At 31.9% G+C, this 22,239-nt stretch overlaps 1 protein-coding gene and 3 pseudogenes across 1 annotated transcript; 1 reads left to right on the forward strand and 3 right to left on the reverse strand.

Moving 5' to 3' along the window:
- The first annotated feature begins 439 nt into the window (after window positions 1-439).
- SSL2 (strictosidine synthase-like 2) lies at window positions 440-6,819 on the forward strand. The gene is made up of 3 exons (XM_068616500.2): window positions 440-887; window positions 4,665-4,967; window positions 6,088-6,819. Exons 1-3 carry the CDS (start codon window positions 604-606, stop codon window positions 6,662-6,664), a joined length of 1,164 nt encoding a protein of 387 aa, XP_068472601.1. The 5' UTR covers window positions 440-603; the 3' UTR covers window positions 6,665-6,819.
- Window positions 6,820-8,133: 1,314 nt separating this feature from the next.
- On the reverse strand, window positions 8,134-8,892 carry LOC150029611 (secreted RxLR effector protein 161 pseudogene; annotated as a pseudogene).
- A 2,057-nt stretch (window positions 8,893-10,949) lies between these two features.
- On the reverse strand, window positions 10,950-11,844 carry LOC150029612 (uncharacterized; annotated as a pseudogene).
- A 1,932-nt stretch (window positions 11,845-13,776) lies between these two features.
- On the reverse strand, window positions 13,777-17,490 carry LOC150029613 (uncharacterized; annotated as a pseudogene).
- Window positions 17,491-22,239: the final 4,749 nt, after the last annotated feature.

Raw genomic sequence — 22,239 nt, forward strand, 5'->3', positions numbered from 1 at the left:
TTTTCACCTTACTTTTCACTTATTTGTTTACTCACTTTTTCCTATCTTATTCTCCTCTCCATCTCACCTAAACTCCAACCACCCAAATATAATCTCTCCAGCCTATAGGTGAATAGAGTTGTAAACCAAACTACAATAATCACAAAATCTATAAAGATAGGTATTATACGTGGATACAAGACAACCTTAAAAACATATTGAAATTAATTTCACTGTATAGACATAAAATATATTTTCGAGATAATTCTGAAACATGTTAATGTACAAGTATTATAGTTCAACATATTTAAAAGGAAATTTTATTCCATGAATAATTTAAAAACAACTATTCTTTTTCTTCGTCTTTTATTTTTATGTAAACTAATATAATTCTAAAAAAATCACTTTAAATCGGACAAAAAATAAGACGTAAAAATAGATACTTAAATTTTTTTTATCGGAATAACTTTATTCTGGCTTATATATAATTTATTATATACATGCTTAAATCCAAAAAGAATGTAGTGAATTATTTTGGCATTCTATCTCTGAATTCAATGTTAAAAAACCATCAGTGGCACACAAACCAAAACTCATCTCCCACATCTTTTTCTCTTCTCTCTCATGATGAAACTTCCCCTGCACTTCGCGGTGGCCATGGCGGTGATTGTGGTAACCGTTTGGGTGGTGAACGTGCGCAACAGTGTTCGAAAGTCGGAGAAAGATGTGGAAGGCATGAAGGATTGGCAGTACGAAGTTCTTCCAATTGATGGTGGTATTGGACCGGAGAGTTTCGCCTTCAATCATCATGGTGAAGGACCTTACACAGGCATTTCTGATGGACGAATCATCAAATGGCAGCGTTCTGAGAATCGTTGGCTCAATTTTTCCTTCACTTCCCCACACAGGTGCGCTCTCCCTCTGTCTCACTTCATGCTGCATGTGTACAAATTGGAGAAAATTCAGCTTTATCCAAACTCTTTCATCTTCTAAAATCAAACTTTTATTATTATTATTATTATTATTATTATAATTATTATTATTATTATTATTATTATTATTATAATTATTATTAGGGATAAAATATACCCAACATGTTTCTACAAGCTTCAGCTGTAGCGATTGGTTTATAGGTTTGCGAAAATGTCAAATCTTGTGTTTAGGATACGAAGAAAGTGAAATAAATACGTGAGAAAGGAAAAATAAATAAATGAGAAATAGAATAGTGCTCGTTTGCTTTAAGGGAAATATAAGCAAAATATTGTAAAAATAAAATTATAAACTTATTTGTTTTAACAAAAGGAAATAAGAGAAATAATTATTAATGAAATCAATGTGTTTCTTTTTTCATGTAATCAATCAAGCTTTAAAATTGATTATTGATTATCCGTGATCAGTTATTGTTTAGCAAAAATTATTATACATATTAATTAATTATTTAAAACTTAAAGTAAAGCATAAAATTTGGCTGTTTAATACTTATTTAGTAAATATATTGTGATCAATTTGATTTTTTTCAAAACTATTTTATTTGGTTCTAAGCACTATACATATATTGTATATTTAGTTAAAATATTTATCAAATTTAAATTTAGTTAAATGTTTTCTTTGTTATAACTAATTAAAATATGAAATGGAATTTTAATTTTATTAAAGTGTAAATAATGTGCTTTAGTCAAACACTAAATTAATATCTGTATGAATATGTATTCAGAAATTACTGTTTTCCCTAAATACTCATACACAAATAAGTTCTACAATAATGATGTGAGAATCTTTTACACAACCACTACTAAAAAACATTCAAAATTTTAATATATAATTTACATTAAATAATTGGAGAAAAATAATAATAATTCTATCCCATTTTATCAAAAGCACTTCCCCTAAATTAAATATGTAGCTTCTATCTAAAGTAAATCCCACCTAAACCGTATTCATCATGGTCCAAAATTGGAGAAAAATTAAAAGGTATCATTAAAATTATTTAGTGCAACCGAAACTTTTATCCATTATGGTCCATTTTAGAGAAAAAAATTGAATAATTGCAATCGGTCGTAGAAAAAGTTTTTTCCATATAACATAGATTGATTTTTTTTCCCACATAGCACATTGTGACTTATATTTACACTCTTTAGGTTAGAATTCGCTTCCTAAAGAGTCTTATTCTAACCCCGAGGAACTGAATTTTGAAAATAAAAAATTATAAGAAAATAATGAAATGTATGTGATATAATGAAATTCATTGAGTAGCATAAAATGTATTAATTTAAAAAAATAAGTGTAGTTAACGTATAAATTCAGAGAAATAAATTGTTCATAAACAATAAATTTAAATAGTACACATATTTTAAGAAAATATAAATTAAAAAATATGTAAATAAGTATAATTTATGAATAAGTAGAGGAAAAAACTTGTAAAAAAATATTGGAAATTTTTTTATATAGTTGAAATTATTGAGTCGTGTATAATCAACATTTCAAATGAAATATTGATGAATTGAAAAAATTATTTTAAAATATTGATATAAAGGAAATTAGAAATGAATAGAAATAAATTTTGAAGTAACAAATACTTGAAGTAACATTATTATATGCTTACATTAGTGAGGTTGATGAAGGTAAACTAAATTGACATTTGTATAATAAATAAATTAAAAATTGGGTAAAAAATATATTATTGTAAGATTTAATTTAATTATATTAATAATTTTTTCATGTAAAATTTTCATTGTCTTGGGTAATTTAGTCATTTGCATACAAAGTAGTGAGATAAGAATTGAAATAATTTTCAATCTATGAGATGTTTAAGTGTTCCATTTGAGGATGAACGAAGTTCAACGGTGATGATATGGAGAGAATGTATTTGTTTTGATTTTCTAGGAAAGTGTTATTGTATCTTTATGGTATTAAATTGGTATATGACTTTTTCGAACTTGTACCTCAAATTTTTTTTTCAAACAACCCTGTCATAGTCTTCTTTGACAAAATTATTATGTGAAATGCACTTTCGTAAGACCCATTTGTGTATTTAAGTTCGTATTTATATGCAACAAAAGTGATATGATTATAGGTTAGACAGTAATGACTTTTTTGTGTTTTTGATCATGTGTTTTGAAGTTGTACCTCAATATTTTTTGTTCAAACAACTTTGTCATTGTCTTTTTAACAAAAATATTAAGTAAAATGCATTTCCGTAAGATCTATTTCTATATTTAAATTCAACTTTAGGTGCGATAAAGAAAGACACTTGACAAGATTTTGGGTTGGAAACTAATAATTTTGGTGTTTTTAACCAAATTTTTTGAATTTGTACCTTAGTTTTTTTCAATTACCAATGTCAGTCCCCAATGACAAAATTAGTATGTGGAATGCACTTCCTTAATACCTATTGTATATTTAAGTTTGTCTTTATGTACGATGATGTGAGACCGTTAACATGACTATGAGTTAGATAATAATATTTTTTTTTATGTTTTTTACTAAGTTTCTTATCTGTATCTCAGTTTTTTTTTAAACAACCCTGTCATTATGTTTTTTGCCAAGCATACTAAGTTTGTTAAGTGGAACGAATTAGGATACATGATTCTAGATTCTAGACAAAACAGTAATAAATTAATTTAGTGTGTTTTTGACCAATTTTTTTAACTTGTACCTCAATTTATTTTTTAAACAACTCTTTCATAGTCTTTTTTTTAAAAAAAAAATATTAAATGTGATGGAATTTCTTAAAAGTCCATTTATGTATTTAAGTCAGAGGATAGATGTGACGAAGTAAGATATTTAACATGGTTATGGACTAATCAGTAATGATTTATTGTATTTTTATTAACCTTTTTAAACTTTTAGTTGAATTTTTTTTTAAACACTGTCATTATCTTCTTTAATAATAATATTAAATGAGATACAGTTCCTTAAAGTTCGTGTATTTAAGTCTGTCGTTATATATAACTAAATATGTTGCCGATTAAAAAAATAAAAAATAAAATAACTAAATATGTTACTTAACATTATCATGGTTGGACAAATGCACTGTGGGAAAAAAAAATCATCACTCATAATTCAACTTTTAGGTTATTTGTTCGTACCACGTATTTGATGATCAGGAGTGGAAGCGTGAATGGTTGACGTGCATTTGAATTGTCTACAGCCGTGCACCCGCTACAGCAGCACATCAAGCTTTCATAATTAGTTATACGATCACCTTTTTTCACATTCTCACTTTTAGTGACCATTAGATGTAAATGTATGGCTAAGATCACTGCTGTTGACGTAGTATGACTGTAGAGGATCCAAGCACTGGTTTGGTGGGAACATTTGGTTTGGTAGGGAATACTGTTGTACTGCCTGTTCAAGATACCGTGGGCCAAACAAAAGCATTTTACGATCAAATTGTTATCCAAAATACCATATATATATATATATATATATATATATATATATTTTATTTTATTTTTTTATTTTTAATAGCAAATGATTATTAGTTCAAATTAGTTGAAATTTCACTGTAACTGAGATATGAGATATTATAATAATACCTAACATAAAATTTTTATTTAAAAAAAAATATAATAGCTATATATAAAAAAAAAAGTAGTGAGATTGAAGTGAAAAGATGAAATATGTGATTAAGAAAAGTAGTAAAGAAAAGAGCGTTTGAAGGTTGATAAGGTTGTGTTTGGCAGGAATGAAGAGTGTGGAGGAGCATATGAGGAGCATGGGAAGAAAGAGGAGGTGTGTGGGCGTCCTCTTGGGTTGTGCTTTAGCATGGTATCCAATGAACTTTACATTGCAGATGCTTACAATGGCTTAGTTGTTGTTGGCCCCAATGGTGGCACTCCCTTAAGACTCATATCAACTCTAGTAGATGATGATGAAGAAGAAGAAGAAGGAGAAGGTGAACCCTTGACATTTACTAATGGTTTGGATGTTGATCAACGAACTGGAGCAGTATACTTCACCACCAGTAGTTCTAAATATCAAAGGAGGTATTATATTCTCAAATTATATCATAATAATCTTCTATACATTTTTTAATAAAACGGTAAATTTTTTATTTTTTTACGAATGAAAAAAAAATTATGGTAAAATTATAAAAATAAATGTATTTGAAAACACGATATTTTATTTTAAAATCATATTTTCAAATATAATTTATTCATATCAGTAAAAAATAAAAAAAAATTAACCAAATATGATTTACCCATATCCATAACAAATAAAATAAAAATTACCATTTTGATAAAATCACGAAACAATTACACCCTTTTATAAAAAAAAAACATTTTCCATCATCCATCACTTAGATAAATGATATGTTAGACCATCCACTGTCCCCACAATATTTAAAATATTAAATAAATTTTGTACTATTAATATATTTTGTACTATAAATATGTTAACTAAAAAAATATTAAATAAAAAATAAATTTAGAAATAAAAAATAAATAATTATTATATTTAAGGTTAGTAGTTAAAATTTTAATAATTAATTAAATATTGATTTAAAAACTATTTTTTATTAATAATAGAAATTAATCTAGATATTAATAATTTTTTTAGTATTAAAAATAATATCTATTTTACTAAATATAATAATTAATTATATTTTTTAAAATTATTTTATAATTAATGATTTTTTAGCAGTGATTATTTCTTCAAATTAGATAGAAAGTTAAGTTGTTTTTCTTGAATTTCCAATGTTGTTTTTGTTGTTTTATTTTTTTTAGTTAAAAAAGGTATCACATAATTTAAAGTGTGAGAAAAAATAGATATATTTGATTTCTTCTATTACTTATATTGATAAGATATTTTATCATACTATGAAAATATATTGGTTATTAAAATAAAATAAAAACATAAAAACATAAAAAAATCTAAAAATCTTCCGAAATTACTTTAAAATATTTGTTTCAAGGACTTAAGTAATAAAAATTATAATTTATTATATATTTAATTTGAAAAGAAATTGAATGACTACTCAACACAAACTATATTAAGAATTCAAAACTAATGAAATTCTAAAAACAAATCACCTTTCCCTTCTATGATATTGAAAATATTTTATTTAAAGTTTTAGCATTATATAATTTGAATTGTGAAATGCAGGAATTACATCTCTTTGATCCTGAGTAAAGATAAATCGGGGAAGCTAATGAAATATGAGCCAGAAAGTGAAGAAGTTAGCATTGTTGTAAACAATCTCTCATATGCAAATGGTGTAGCATTAAGCAAAGATGGTGACTATATTCTAATAGTAGAGACAACAACATGTAGAGTACTAAGGTATTGGCTACAAACACCAAAAGCTGGAACATTGGAAGTGTTTGCAGAAGTACCAGGTTTCCCAGACAACATCAAACGAAGTCCAAGAGGGGGGTTTTGGGTGGGAATTTACTCAAGAAGACAAAAAATTGTCCACTGGATTCTATCATATCCATGGATTGGAAAAGTTTTGCTTAGATTTCCTTTGGACATCACAAAAGCTTATTTATATTTGGCTAAGCTAAAAAGGAGTAGTGGATTGGCAATTAGGCTAAGTGAGAATGGAGATATATTAGAAATTGTTGAAGACAAAGAATGGAACAAAGGGAGTTCTATTAGTGAAGTGGAGGAAAGAGATGGAATATTATGGGTGGGATCCATAGATGCACCTTTTGTTGGTAAGTATACTAAGAACAAGTAAAGAGGATTTGAAGATATACTCTCTTTTTTCACTGTTTTTCACTTTGTTCTTTCTTGCTTCTCAATATCTTTTTAGTGTGTGTGTTTTAGATTTCTAATTTGAAATATCAATATTCAATCCTTGCACTAAATTCCAACACTCTTGTCTTATTGGAATATGATTTTTTTTTTGTCATTCACCAAGTGGTGGCCATACCATGGCTACACTTCTCTTCTGTTTATCTAGTTTTTTAATCTTTAAGAACTTTAATAAATATTTTTTATCAATTAAATTGAAAACAAATCTTAAATTAAAAAAACACATTAAATTAAAAGCAATGAAAAATAGTGATGTACATTTCTACTTTCAAATTTCTTGTCATTATTTTTTTAATTCGTTTATGTTTTAGGAACGAAATATGTACTTTTTTTTACATTTGAGAGATTTTTTTACTTAATTTATTAGACTAAAAATGTATTTTTAATTTCAAAATTGTGTCGACGGTTAGAGCATAAAATCTTTTTTTTCGAGTTTAACAACATAAAGAATTTCACCATATAATACCGTTAGAAACAAATGATACCAATTTTACAAAAAATTTATTGGTGCGTCAAGAGGTAGAGTAGAGGTTTTGCCATTCACGTTTGTTTAAAAAGTCCATGCCTAAACCAAAACGTGGACGTGTTAAATGAAGAAGAAAAGACATAAAATTTTAAAAGAAAAAGAAAATTAGATTAGATTAAAGTGAAACCTTTCTTCTTTACATCATTTCTTCTTTACATCATCTATAAATGAGCACTACTAAAAAAAAGGTACAATAATGACGATTATAAAAATATATAAAAACAGTTCTCAAATCATCTTTATTACAGATATCATTATAAATAAACCACTTATAACAACGGAAAATCATCGTTATAAATCAGTTATAACGACGATCTTCAACTGTCTTTGTTACACTGTAAATAAGTTTTTTTTTTTTAAAAAAAAATTAAAGATTGTCGTCGTTGTAAGTGTGTCTAATTTAAAAAAAAATGTTTTTGAAGACGGTTCCCATGTGGAACTGTCGTTATATGTAATTTGTTTTTTTTAAATGTTTTATATATATATATATATATATATATATATATATACACTTCAAACCTGCATAAATATCCAATATTTAGAAAATAAAAACATTTAAAATCATAATTTAAATATAGAAAATATATATACAACAAATTATAACATTCTGCAAAAAAAATTACTAATATATGAAAAAGTTTTATCTCATTCTAATAATTTATACATCTTAAGGTGATATACATGGTTACTATTAAAGAAAAAGAAAGAATAAGGTAAATTCCTTGTGTATATTGAACACATAAAGTTATGTTTATATAGGAAAAGAAACATATGGGCTAAGCCCATTACATAAATATGAAATGTCTAACAATATTTATAATATCTCATAATATCAAATAATATCTAATAATATCTAACACTCCCCCTCAAGCTGGTGCATATAGATCATATGTACCTAGCTTGTTACAAGTGTAATCAATCCTAGGCTCTCATAAGGGTTTAGTAAAAATATCTGCTAATTAATTATTTGAATTAACAAACTCAGTCTTGATATCTCCCGATATAATCTTTTCTCGAATGAAATGACAATCAATCTCAATATGTTTGGTCCTTTCATGAAGAACTGGATTTGAGCTAATATGAAGAGCAACCTAATTATCACATATAAGTGTCATTTGAGTGACATCTCCAAATTGCAATTCTTTAAGTAATTGTTTAAGCCAAATAAGCTCACAAGTAGCCGAGGCCATAACTCTATATTCTGCTTCTGCACTAGATCTTGCCACACCACTTTGTTCCTTGCTCTTCCAAGAGATCAAGTTATCACCAATGGAGATATAATAACCGGAAGTTGATCTTCTATCAGATGGAGATACTGCCCAATCAGCATCTGAATAACAAACGAATTTAGTATGGTTATTATGACCATATAACAAACCTTTTCCAGGAGAGCCTTTAATGTACTTCACTATACGAATGATTGCATTTCAATGATCTTCACATGGAGAATTAAGAAATTGACTCACCACACTGACTGCAAAGGAAATATCAGGACGAGTAACAGTGAAATAGTTCAATATTCCAACTAATCTCCTGTACTTCTCAGGATCTGAAAGAGGTTCCCCCTGATTGGGTAGAAGCTTGACATTGGGATCCATGGGAGTATCAACAGATTTTGAATTCATCAACCCAATTTCCTTAAAAATATCCAATGCGTATTTTCTTTGAGAGATAACAATACCAGTATTGGATTGTGTTACCTCAATCCCCAAGATATATTTGTGTTTGCCAAGATCTTTGGTCTAAAAGTGTTGACAAAGGTGTTGTTTTACTTGTGAGATGCCATGGTGATCACTGCCTATAAGAACAATGTCATCAACATATACAACAAGATAGATACACCCAACACTTGAGTGACGATAAAAAAACTAAATGATCTGTTTCACTGCAAGTCATACCAAACTATTGAACAACATTGCTAAATTTTCCAAATCAAGCCCTAGGAGACTGCTTGAGGCCATATAAGAATTTGTGAAGACGATATACCAATTCAAAAGACTCCCCCTGAGCAACAAAACCAGGAGGTTGTTCCATATAAATTTCTTCCTGCAAATCCCCATTAAGAAAAACATTTTTGACATCCAGTTGATAAAGAGGCCATTGTTAAAGAACAACCATAGATATGTATAAGCGAACAAAAGTCATATTTTCCATTGAAGAAAAAATATCACCATATTCTAAACCAAAACTTTGGGTATAACCCTTAGCCACAAGACGAGCTTTGAGACGATCAATAGTACCACCAAGACCAACTTTGATAGCAAAAATCCACATGCAACCAACAACAGATTTCCTAGATGGTAAAAGAACAAGTTCCCAAGTTCCATTATTCTGAAGCGCATTCATTTCATCAAGCATGGCCTGACGCCAACCAGGATGAGCTAAGACATCACCTAGAGATTTTGGAATGGATACAAAAGAAATATACGAAAGGCAGGTATAAAAGGGTTGAGATAGTCTATGGTAACTCAAAGCAATATAATGTGGAGAGGGATTACGGGTAGAACATATACCTTTACGGATAGAAATTGGAAGATCAAGTTCAACTGTCAGAGGTTCAACTGTAAGAGCGGGATGGGGATGAGGTGTTGGCACCAGAATAGAGTTAGCTGATGGATGATGAGACAGTTGACGACGACTATACACCTAAAGAGATGGTGACGGTGGTGAATCATTAGGTGCACTAGACACAATAAGAGGAATATTAACTTGATTAGATGAAGACATTGAAAAAGAAGGACAATACTTAAAGTAAAGGGAAGAATCACTGAAGGTGACATCTGCTGAAATAAAATAACAGTTTAAAGAAGGTGAGAAACATTTATATCCTTTTTGTGATCTAATGAACCCTAAAAAGACACATTTGTGTGACTTAGGCGATAATTTATCAAAACCAAGACTACAATTATGAACAAAACATGTAGACCCAAAAACTTTGGGAGGTAAAGAGTGGAGAGGGTCATGTGAAAATAAAATAGCATGAGGAATTTTGTTATCTAAAACTGAAGATGGCATGCGATTAATGAGATAACATGCACTAAGAACAACATCACCCCAAAAACGCTAAGGAACATCACCTTGGATTAAAATAGTACGAGTTTTTTCAACAAGATGTCTATTCTTGCGCTCCGCTACCCCATTTTGTTGAGGTGTATAAGCACACGAAGTTTGATGAAGAATACCATGAGAGGCCATAAAATTTTTAAAAGAATGAGAAAGATACTCACGTCCATTATCACTGCGTAAAATTTGAATAGAAATTTCAAATTGATTTTTAATTTCATTGTAAAATATTTGAAATATATAAAACAACTCAAAATGGTTTTTCATTAAAAATACCCAAGTACATTTGAATAATCATTAATAAAAGTAACAAAATACTGAAATCCTAAATTAGACTTAATACGACTTGGTCCCCAAATGTCATAGTGAACTAAGGCAAAAGGAGATGAAGCACGTTGTGAGACATTACTAGGAAAAGAACTATGAATGTGCTTCCCTAATTGACACGACTCACACGATAAAGTAGATACATTAGACAACCTTGGAACAAGTTGTTGCCTCTTGGCAAGACTAGAATGACCCAACCGAGCACGAATGAGAGATAGAGAATCCATAATTGTGCCAACATGTGCATAGATCTATAGTTGATAAAGTCCATGAGACTCACATCTGGTGCCAATCATCCATCCCGAACTCCGGTCCTGTAAAGTAACAAAATCTTTGGTAAAAGAAATAACACAATCAAGGGAACAAGTGAGACGACTAATGGATAATAAGTTAAATGGAGACCCAGAGACATAAAGAACATTATCAATAGATAAATAAGGAAAAAGATTAATAGTACCAGCACCATGTGATGGTACCCTATATCCATTGGCCATGGTAACAAAAGGTAAATAACCTGTAGTAGATAGGGAAGAGAAAAAAGATTTATTACCTGTAATGTGATCTGTGGCATCTGAATCTAGAACCCAAGGGCCAAGGGAAGTGGAGTGAGTGAAGCCAACAAAAGTTGTGCCTAAATGTGCAACAGAAGTTGTGGAACTAGGGTTCTGATGATCCTCATACCATTTAAGAAATTCATTGAAAATAATAGGTTGGCCTAGGGTATCAATTGAAGTATGGTCAACAATAGAAGGTTGCACAGGGTCAGTTTGAGCAACCACAACAGATTTAGGAGGACGACCATGTAAGGCATAACATCTGTCAATTTTGTGGCCAAGTTTGCCACAATGGTCACACTTGTGACGCCCTTTGCGTGACTTGTGAGGGCGAGTACGATTATTATGCTGAGAGACAAAAGCAGAAGAGTCATCAACCTGAGACGTTATAGCAATGGTGTGTTTACTTGGCATACACAAAAGGGTAGAACAAATGTAAGTAAAACTGGGCACGATAGGAGATCCCAAAATTTGATCACGAACGTGAGAATAATCATCAGGAAGGCCATGTAAACCCAATAACATGAAGAACTTAGATCTTTGTTCTAGTTCTTGAGAAGGATTGGGGGCAGGAGGTAATAACTCATTAAAATCATGAAGAAGAGCATGACGTTTACCCATATATTCCGCCATTGTACCATCAAGACGTTTGGGAGCAACAATTTGAAAAGATTTTGACACACATCATAAAGACGCTGCGTATTGTTTATTTTTCTCAACAAGTGTACCGAATCAACTGGAATATAATACTCTTTAAAGTACGAATGTCGAACCCACAGGGAACAATTCTAATTAATATGTTCTGTTATAAAACTCATTAAGTATAGAAAATAATTTTGATAAATTGTTCATAACCAAATTAATGATTTTCCAGAAATAACTCAATGTTAAGATTTGATTCAAGACGTAACAAAACTAACTTATCAAATATAGATAAAGATACTTGGGATTGATTTGTGTCTATCTCAATCATTTGTATTTTGGAATAATACAATATATAATACTCAAAACTACTTATTTTTTATGCTTAATTTAAAGTCATTCACCTTGATTCCTCACAGATGAAATTCATAAGATAATTTCTCAAACACTGATTCATTAGATATTTAACAAATCATCTAGCTTTGTGAACAGAATTTTGATGCAATTAATAACTTGAAATCTATTCCTAGCATTACAAGTTATCAAGTATTTTCGTCTATTTCAGATCCTTAAAAGTACTTTCCAGTTAAATTGAAGGATCAAAATCAAGACTCCATTGGTCAAATAGAATCAAGCAATAAGCATGAAACGAAAATACCAAGAACAAGTAGAAAAGAGAATATTACACACACACACACACACACACACACACACACATATATATATATATATATATATCACCAAGAATACATTTGAATATAGTAGATTAGATTCAACCCCAAGTTAGAAAGCACTTAGCCACTCATGACAACCCCTCCAATCTTCATTCTTGATCTGATTTGCATAAGAAGGGCTGATCTGAGCAAATTCTTCTCCTAGAATAGAGTTCTCTTCTTCTTCTGGATATTTATAGCCTGAGCTAAATCCTCTAGCTTGAGCAAGATGCTTCCTTTATATTTTTCTTTTTTACTCCTTCTTGTGATCCAATTAAGTATTTGCTTTCTTTCTTTTAATGCTTCATATTCATCTGAAATTTACACAAGAATTGAGATTAAATTTCTTCATTTGTTTCCTGGTTCAAAATATATAATCGGATTCAATAATTCTTAGATTAGGGTAATTTTCTTATATTAAAAAACAATTAAGTTTCAAAGTGTTCAATTTTCTTAATCATAAAAACTACACATTGACACTTATCAAGTATCATTGGTGTATAATAATTTTGCTTGTTCTCAAATTTCTGAACATGCCTCATAAGTACGAAAAATTTGTTTTAAAAATGAGTGAATGGTAGATTTGATAACAATGCATAATTGAGCATCAATTTTCAACCAACGGGAAACCTCATTTTCAGCAACAGTAGGATGAGTAAGACAATCAACATAACCTTGACTCTTAAGCCATAATTTAATATATGATGCCCAAGTGTCATAATTGGTTCCATCCATTTTGTCAATGGAAAGATGAACATTGGCATAATTAGTATAAATAGATGGATCCAGCATAATGATTGCAGAAGAAGCCACAGTGGTAGCGGCAACAGAAGAAGCCATAGTGGCAGCGGAAGCGGAAGAAGCCATAGAGGATAAGGACAAATCCCTTGTGTATATTAAACACATAGGGTTATGTTTATATAGGAAAAGAAACATATGGGCTAAGCCCATTACATAAATATGAAATATCTAACAATATCTATAATATCTCATAATATCTAATAATATCTAACAGTTACAAAATACTTTGACCATGTTGTCCTCACGTACTACAATGCTTCCAAAGTTAGCAGTTGTTGGTCATTAAAAAACTGTGACATTTGAATTTTTTTAATTAGTTCATGAATAATAAACCCTGGATTTTAAAGTGTTTATTGTATTGAGGTATTTACCTGATCCCAACCTCTATCAATTGTAGCTCACGCAATAGTTAACATCCATTGCATAACATAATAACCACACTCATAACTTCCAGATTCCCTGTTGGACTGCATGTGAAAATAAATGTATTAAATGAATGAATGAGACACATTAAATTGAGTGAACATATATACTTTAAATACCTTAAAGTACATCCAAGTGAGTTTTTGTGTGTTTGCACTTCCCCTCCCACTCAAAGCACTGGAATAAAAATATTTCATGTTAGAATACATAACATTATATAATATATAAGTAATAATAAATGTTAAATGAAATTTTCGTACCTATCTATAATGTGTTTAAAATAGGTAGGGGGTTTCTTATGCAAAGAGCAAAACCATGCAGCGGTATGATGTTGAACAAATATAATCAATAGTTGCCAATGATGTCTATATAACAAATCAATTAGTTTGTCTTATTTCAATAATTTAGTACTTATTTAATAAATATGGACTTACTCATGGATGTACGGAGCAAAATAAATTTGTTTTCCTCCATTCTTTAAGGTAGTGATGATGTATGTTTTGTTTCTGACTTCTTGTTTCCAAGTGATTGAATGAGTTGAAGGTCTAAAAACCCATATATATTTTGTTTCCTCTCATTGAAGCATAATCCACAAATATACCTAAATTTAAATAAGTTAGTACTAATATATTTAATAAATCAAAAGTATAAAGATTTTAATATTTGAACTTACATCATCCATAATTGCAGAACTGTTATGTTAATCTCTTGATTTCCATATGCAAGGTCCAACAAATCAGACATGTGAAAGTACAATGGTACATCACTATGCCTTCCAAAAACATTGACATCCCATGGAACCTCTACAAAGGTTGTATCTAAAGTTGTAGCAACTTCCACCAATGTCGCCACATGATCATCAATGGAGAATTTTTTCTTCTTTTGCAGAGGCAGTTTTGTCTTAGATTCCTGTTACTCATCAACAAACAAACAAATAATTAAATTACTTAGAATGTAATATATTTGATATATAATCCTATTAGTGCAAATATATACCTTAGAGTTTATAGGTCTGATGAGATGTCTAGGCCAGGCAACGAAATAATGTAATGTCTCTGCTACAATTGTCACCTCTGATGTCAGCACAGGAACTGCAACATCACCATAAAGGACCTTCTCCACCGTGACCTTTATGAAATTAAAAGGAAGAGGCACATTGTGTAACATTGTGACCCCTTCATAACACTTACCCAGGGCAACGAATCGGGTCAAAGAATTATACTCAACATATAACTCGCATTGGCTAGTTGAGCCAAAGTCATCCCCCGAACAACTCCCTTTAGTGCTGACTTTCTTAATAGGACGCGGAGGTGGTTCATCTTGTATCATAGCAGATGGTTGCTGCGAGAATCCTAAACCCTCCCACCGCTTTTCAAACTCCCAATCCATCCGCTTATTAAATTCCTCCATTAAACTTTCTCTAATCTCATGACTTACCTCGACCTTTATCTGTTCACATAATTGTAGTAAATACTCCCGGCTAGGTTGACTAGACAATTGTTCCTTTCTATGTGATGAAGGTCCAATGTATGACCGAATCCCAACCCCATATCTAGCTACACGAACACGTCCAGGGTGCTCAGGTCGATCGATAGCAACAATAAGAATATATATGCGACCAAATGGAATAAAAGTCCCCTATGTTGATTGCTCAGAAAGAGAATCCTATAACAAATTAAAAGAAATTGTCAAACTTGAACACGTTGAATTTAAAATAACATAGAGAACATATTTCTTACAATTCGTTCAGCTGTTTGTTATGAAGACTTAGAACTCCATGTCCCTAATGGCTTTATACGGGCACCCTTCCACATCTCACGTCGGGGTGGTGGGGATGGACTCTGTAAAGAATCTACACTATTCCCTTCCTCAATGGAAGTATAATGATGTGATTCCACTAGCACAATTAGAATGATTCTTGACATTCTTAGGAATCATCTTGAGTTGGTTATAAGATAGGCACTTTATCATAGAATTGGATCAAGGTTCTATGAACAAGAACTCACCAAAACTAGTACCAAAACACAAACTCATATGGAAGTTCCAATTATTGTCAAATTGAACCGATTAAAGTGTAAGAAAAGGCAAATGCACCGAACATAAAGCTTAAGAACTGAATTGAACCGAACAAACAAGCTAGAAATGAAAAGGAAACAAGATGAATCGGCAAAAATTCAAAGGACCGAACCAAAACAGCAAGAACAGTAAGGACACCGAACAAAAATTCAAATGAAACAAGCTAATACATGAACCACTAAAGAGAAGGAAGGAAGGAGAAGAGAAAGCTCATGAAGATGGAGAAATGGTTGGATGATCACGCCACTAGGAGGATGGAAACTCCAAGATAAGTGTGCAAGCCGCCACTTGAGGTAACCATGGAACCATCAAGATAAGACTAGTGAAGAAGGCACAAAGCTCTCCAATGTTCTCTCAAAATTTGAGTATAGTTTCTCTAATTAAAATTCAAATCTGAAAAATACAAGGGCAGCACCTTAATTTATAGCCTAGAGGTGCTGAAATGCAAGCTAAATAAACTCAAAAACTCCCCCCCAAATTCAAATGAAAGTGGCGCCTAAACCAAGTCATGAGGAAGGTGTGATCTCTTCTCTCACTTTGGCACCTCCTTATTTACTCCTACACCTATCTACTAACGCACCTCCCCTAAGACTCCTAACTAAAGACTTAAAGATGCTTTAACAAAAGAGGTTTCTAATGTTTCCCTCTTAAGCACCTTTCTAAACAATATTCTTTATTATTTAAAACTTGGCCTTGCCCCTCATGGGATGGACTTGGGCTCTTTGGGCTTTGGCCTTCTTGGGCTTGGGCTTGGGCCTCATCTTTATGTTATGTCTTCTTTTAATTTTTGAGAAGACTAGAAGGAAGAACTTTAGATGTGAAGGCAAATGACCTCTTCCTTCATCAATAAAAGCCTCCTTTACTTGATTCTCATCATATAATGTGCTTTAATATTTTTTTCAAGCATCTTCTGCTCTAACATCTTATAACCACCACGGGGACAATAAGTGTGGGGTCTCATTATGTGCCTGATTGGCTTTTGCTTTCTTTCCAACATCCTATCATGAACATTCAAAAGTTAATAATTCGTTAATATAAACTACATCCAAATATAAGAAGTGATATTAACCTGCCATTTCTCAATTTCTCGAATCTTCACAAACTGCTGCCAAGTTTCTTCATCAAGGGATGCATATAATGTACAAGAATTTTCTTCTTTCCTTTCAACATATATAAATTTTGTTGTCAATTTTGATTTAAAATGATGAAACTTGACACTCACATTAGAAAGAACCTTCGCTCTCAAGGTTTCCACATTCGGGATCTCGTAATGCATCTACATTATTTGGTATAATTAGTTCATAAACAAAGTTCAGATTGAACATAGTATAAAAGAACTTCAGATTGAACAAAGTAAAAAAAATTACATACCAAAATATCTTGCCAAATCATGTTTCTCTCGTGCTCGGTCACGTGATCCCAGGAATCAATTAGGATAGAGATCCTTTCGCGAGCAAGTACTCTAAGATAATTGCTAAACTCCTTCGCATATGGCCCAGTGGCCACTCCAGTGTTGACATCAATAGTCAATGGTTTTTTTATCATCATCTTTCTTCTTAAACATATTCTTTAATCTTGTAGGTCCTCTACTAGTTATTGAATGAGGAACTTTATCATCTTCCATTCTCTTGTTATCAAACAAATATGATAAGCATCAAGAATATGAAATATAATAAAATTATCTATTGTAAAACTAAACATGAAACACATGCACATACAAATATATATTCCTTCATCATGATCATTTTGAGTTGCATGTACAATATCAAAAACATCCTCGTACTCTTTATTGATCACCGTTCTTGTAAGTGATTCAATCTCACAAATGTCATTGTTTGTATCTTCTGTGTCACAATTTTATTATACTTATTATTATTAATAACATAAATAATATAAATATAATTTATATTATTATTGTTAATATAAATATTATTAATAAAAATATAAATAAAAAAAATAAAAAAACTTGAAAAATATAATAGAAAATATTATTATGTTAAATATAAATAAATTTATTAAATATACTAAATAATATTAACAATATTTAATAATATTAATAATTTAAATAATATTAATAATTTTAATATTGTAACTATGTTTTACATACAGATTTTTGGTCTTACATATGGATTTTGGCTGTATGTAATTGTACCAACCAGTTCTCGGACATCGACGTCAGGGATCGACATCGAACCTCGCCAACAGAGGGAGAGATCGGACGTCGGTGGTCTGAGCAGCTATGATTGGCCACATAAGGTGGGCCCCAGAATTACACTAGTTATCAGTTAAACCATCAGATATGGGAGGAAGTCCTAAGACACGAGGGATCCATGCAGGTGGTGTGTATAGCGCATTCAGGCACGACACGAGTAAATAGTCCTTGGAGGCACTAAGGCCCATTAGGGTTAGGGTTTCCAAGGAAGCTTTAACCGTATTCTGAAACACGGAAAAAAATCATTGGCTTATCAAATTCTCTATCGAGCTATGAAAAATATTCAACAAAAGACAGAAACAAATCCACTATCTATTTTACGTCAAGCAATACGTGGAGTAACTCCCGATAGCAGTAAAAGCAAGACGCGTAGGCGGATCAACTCATCAAGTTCCCGTTGAAATAGGATCCGCACAAGGAAAAGCACTTGCCATTCGTTGGTTATTGGGGGCATCCCAAAAACGTCAGGGTCGAAATATGGCTTTCAAATTAAGTTCTGAATTAGTGGATGCTGCCAAAGGTAGTGGCGATGCCATACGCAAAAAGGAAGAGACTCATAGAATGGCAGAGGCAAATAGAGCTACATGTATGACACATGAATACTTAGGGCACCCACAGAACAGATGGCGCCAGAGATTTGGTGCACAAGTTGGTACCCAGGCGGCCATTCTATTAGTCGTTGCACTCCAGTTAAGGGAAGTCCCATGTGCCAGATTATGCTAAGATTATGTAATAGCGACGCATGGACGTTCTCTAATGAACCCTAGTCATGGGTAACAGAACAAAGGTAAACCCTAGTTTCAACCTATATAAAGGGGACTAAGAACCCTAACAAGGTACACAGTTTCTAAGACTGAAACTACTTTATACACTTGGTGTTTCTTTGCCCTAATACTGACTTAAGCGTCGAAGTGCAAACGACCATCAAGGCGCCCTTTGTCTTTGCAGGTGAGAGATTCTTTGGCCAAGGAAGTTTGATTCTTAGGCGGAGATAGGAGGGTCAGGGACTGTCGTTCGAGTCAACCGGCGAGCGAGTCAACCGGCGAGAACAATATTTCCAATTTTTCTTATAGTGTTAAGGGAGTCGGACAAATATCATGTTCTTCGTATCCGTTAAAAGCTTTTTTCAATTTACAATATGAATGGTATTTCTTTAAAAATCTACGATGCCCAAGATACACAGTTCTTCTTCCATGTTGCAACTGCTCATAGGATGTCTTATCTTCAAATATTGGACATGCTCTATGGCCTTTCACACTAAAACCTGACAAGTTCCCATAAGCAGGGAAGTCATTGATAGTACAAAATAACATCGCATGCAATTAGAAAGATTCATTCTTAAACGCGTCAAACGCATCACCCGCTTTCATTCCACAATAATTTCAAATCTTCAATCAATGGATTAAGATAAACATTTATGTCATTTCCAGGTTGTTTTGGACCAGAGATCATCATACATAACATCATGTATGTGCGCTTCATAAACAAAGCAGGAGGTAAGTTGGAAATCACTAAAAAAATGGGCCATGAACTATAATTACTACTTAAATTTCCAAAGGGTTCATTCCATTAGTTGCCAATCCAAGTCTTAAGTTTCTTGATTCTTTTCCAAATTCAAGAAATTCTTTATCAATCTTCTTCCACTGCAAAGAATAAGCTGGATGACGAAGTAGTCTATCACATTTTCTATTATCTGCATGTCACCTAAGGTTTTTAGCATCATCTACATTTGCAAACAAATGCTTAAGCCTTGAAATTATTGGAAGATACTAAACCACCTTAGTAGGAGGACCTTCCTTTGTGAATTCATCAATTTCATTATTTTGACCAACTTTAACCTTATAACGTGACAAACCACACCTGGGATATCTTCTTAAATCTTCATACTCATTTCTGTATAAAATACAATCGTTAGGACACGAATGTATTTTTTTAAATTCCATACCCATCGGACAAAGTATTTTTTTTGCCTCATAATTTCGATTGGGTAATGTATTTCCTTTTGGAAGCATGTCCTTAAGCAATTGGAGCAATTATGTAAAACTTTTGTCGGTCCATCCATTCATTGCCTTCAAATTCATAAACCCTAACACTGAAGATAATCGTGTGAAGTTAGTTGAACCAGGATACAAAGGAGTCTCTGCAACATTAGACATATTTTCGAAAACTGCATTAGCAAAATAATCTACTCCCACATCACGAATCATGTCTTCTAATCTATCCTCCACTGAGAAATCAACTTCCTCCGATGCTCCGCGCACACTTGGCAAGTTTACCAATTCACCATGCCAGGTTCATGTTGTATAATTTTTCAAAAATCCATCACAGAAAATATGTTCTCTAATTTTGGAAACACTCAATATTCTTCCATTCAAACAATTGACACAAGGACACCTTATTCTTACTCCATTATGATTACTAATAGCATTATGTTGCGCAAACTGTAAGAATTCTTCATTTTCATAAGCATCACTTATCCTTGGTGTATTAATCCAACTCTGATCCATTGAACTGGTAAAGTAAGAAAATCTAAATCAAAATTGACAAAAGTCGAACACTCCCGGACTCAGAATCAAAATATTCCATATAATCAAATGTAATTTAATATATTATTAAATAATAAATTAAAACATACTAACCTGAAAAGTGGAGAGAAGTTGAAACAGCGAAGAAGCTCGCGCGTACGCGCGGGAACTTTGTTAAGAAGCGAGACAGCAGGGAAGAGATGGTGGCGATGAAAGAGTGCACCGAGAAAGGTCTTCGAAACGCAAAAATAGAAAGCGGGAGGTGGGGCACAGTGGTAGGCGCGGGCTCATGGAGAAGACAAAAGGCGCAGCGGCAGCTGGTCGTGGCGGCAGCTGGTCGCGGTGAGTGAAGAGAGGGCGATGGTCGAGGCATCGTTGGTCGCGACGGCAAGCTCGCGGTGGCACTGGCTCACGGAGAAGACGACTGGCGCGACAGTTGGTTGGTGCATCGCTGGTCACGGCGACGCTGGTTGCAGTGAGTGAAGAGGGCAACGCTGGTCGCGGCGACAAGCTTGCGGTGGGGCTAGCTCAAAGTGAAAGAACTGGTGCGACAATAATGGCAGTGCAGCGTCGTGGCGGTGACAACATGTGAGGAGAGCGGAAAATTTAGGTGAGAAGTGTGGGGCGACTGTGGGTGAAGTGAGTAAACAGTAGAAACGGTGGTGAGTGAGTGAAAATAGAAAATCAGATAGTGAAATGTGAGTGAGAGAAAAAGAGAAGGAGCATGGGCTAACATATAAACCGTTGTCGTATCTACACACACCAACTTATAAAGACGGTACCAAAGGTAACCGTCGTTATAAATGACGAAATTTGAAAAAAAATAACAAAACTGTCACCGCGTCGGTTATGACGACTGTTTTTTATGAACCGTCTTTATAAGGTAGTCGTAAATTACGTATTAGTGGAATTATAATTAACTAAATATCTTCCATTTATAATATGATATGTCTTGTATATTTTTTATTAATAATATTCAAAAAGCTTATAAAAAAAAGAATATAAGATTTGAAATTGATTTATAATTAAATATTTACATCATATATCAAGTTTATATATATAATAGTATTATTCACATAATGATTAAGTACTATTACAAAATAATATCTCTTTTTATAAATATTTTTAAATATGTACATATGTACTAAAAAGGACAATTAAAAGAAAACTAAAACTTAAGTTGTAGAGTTCTATTACTTCTAACATTATCTATTCTACACATAATCTTCCTATCTTAAACAAACACAAAATGAAACAATGTAAGTTTGAGGTCTTTAAAACATATAATCATAAATTTCAATTTTAATTTAAAAAAGTCACCAATACATCTCTTATAATATACTAAAAATTAAGTGTTTACAAATAACTCATATTCAATGTCACTCATTCCAGAAATTATTGATATACATACATAAACACTTTACTCTACTTTTAGAAGATACGTGTGTTGAATTTGACTTGGAGATCTGAACATGTCATACTATCTTCATTGTGTTATTTTTTCACATAGCTACATGAACATAGGAAATAAGTCTTCTCATATGACAAGGTAAATCCATGACCTACTAGACCAGGTATCTTTTAAATCGTAGACTCAACATATGAACATCCCTCAACTCTCACCACCTAATAATTT

This window comes from Phaseolus vulgaris, chromosome 1, assembly GCF_051622355.1.
Source record: "Phaseolus vulgaris cultivar YP4 chromosome 1, ASM5162235v1, whole genome shotgun sequence".
In the NCBI taxonomy this organism is placed as follows: Eukaryota; Viridiplantae; Streptophyta; class Magnoliopsida; order Fabales; family Fabaceae; genus Phaseolus; species Phaseolus vulgaris.

Coding starts and splice junctions, on each gene's coding strand:
- SSL2 (XM_068616500.2), top strand. CDS start 604: ATGATGAAACTTCCCCTGCACTTCGCGGTGGCCATGGCGGTGATTGTG. Junction 888..4,664: donor TCCTTCACTTCCCCACACAG/GTGCGCTCTCCC, acceptor TGTGTTTGGCAG/GAATGAAGAGTGTGGAGGAG. Junction 4,968..6,087: donor AGTTCTAAATATCAAAGGAG/GTATTATATTCT, acceptor TGTGAAATGCAG/GAATTACATCTCTTTGATCC.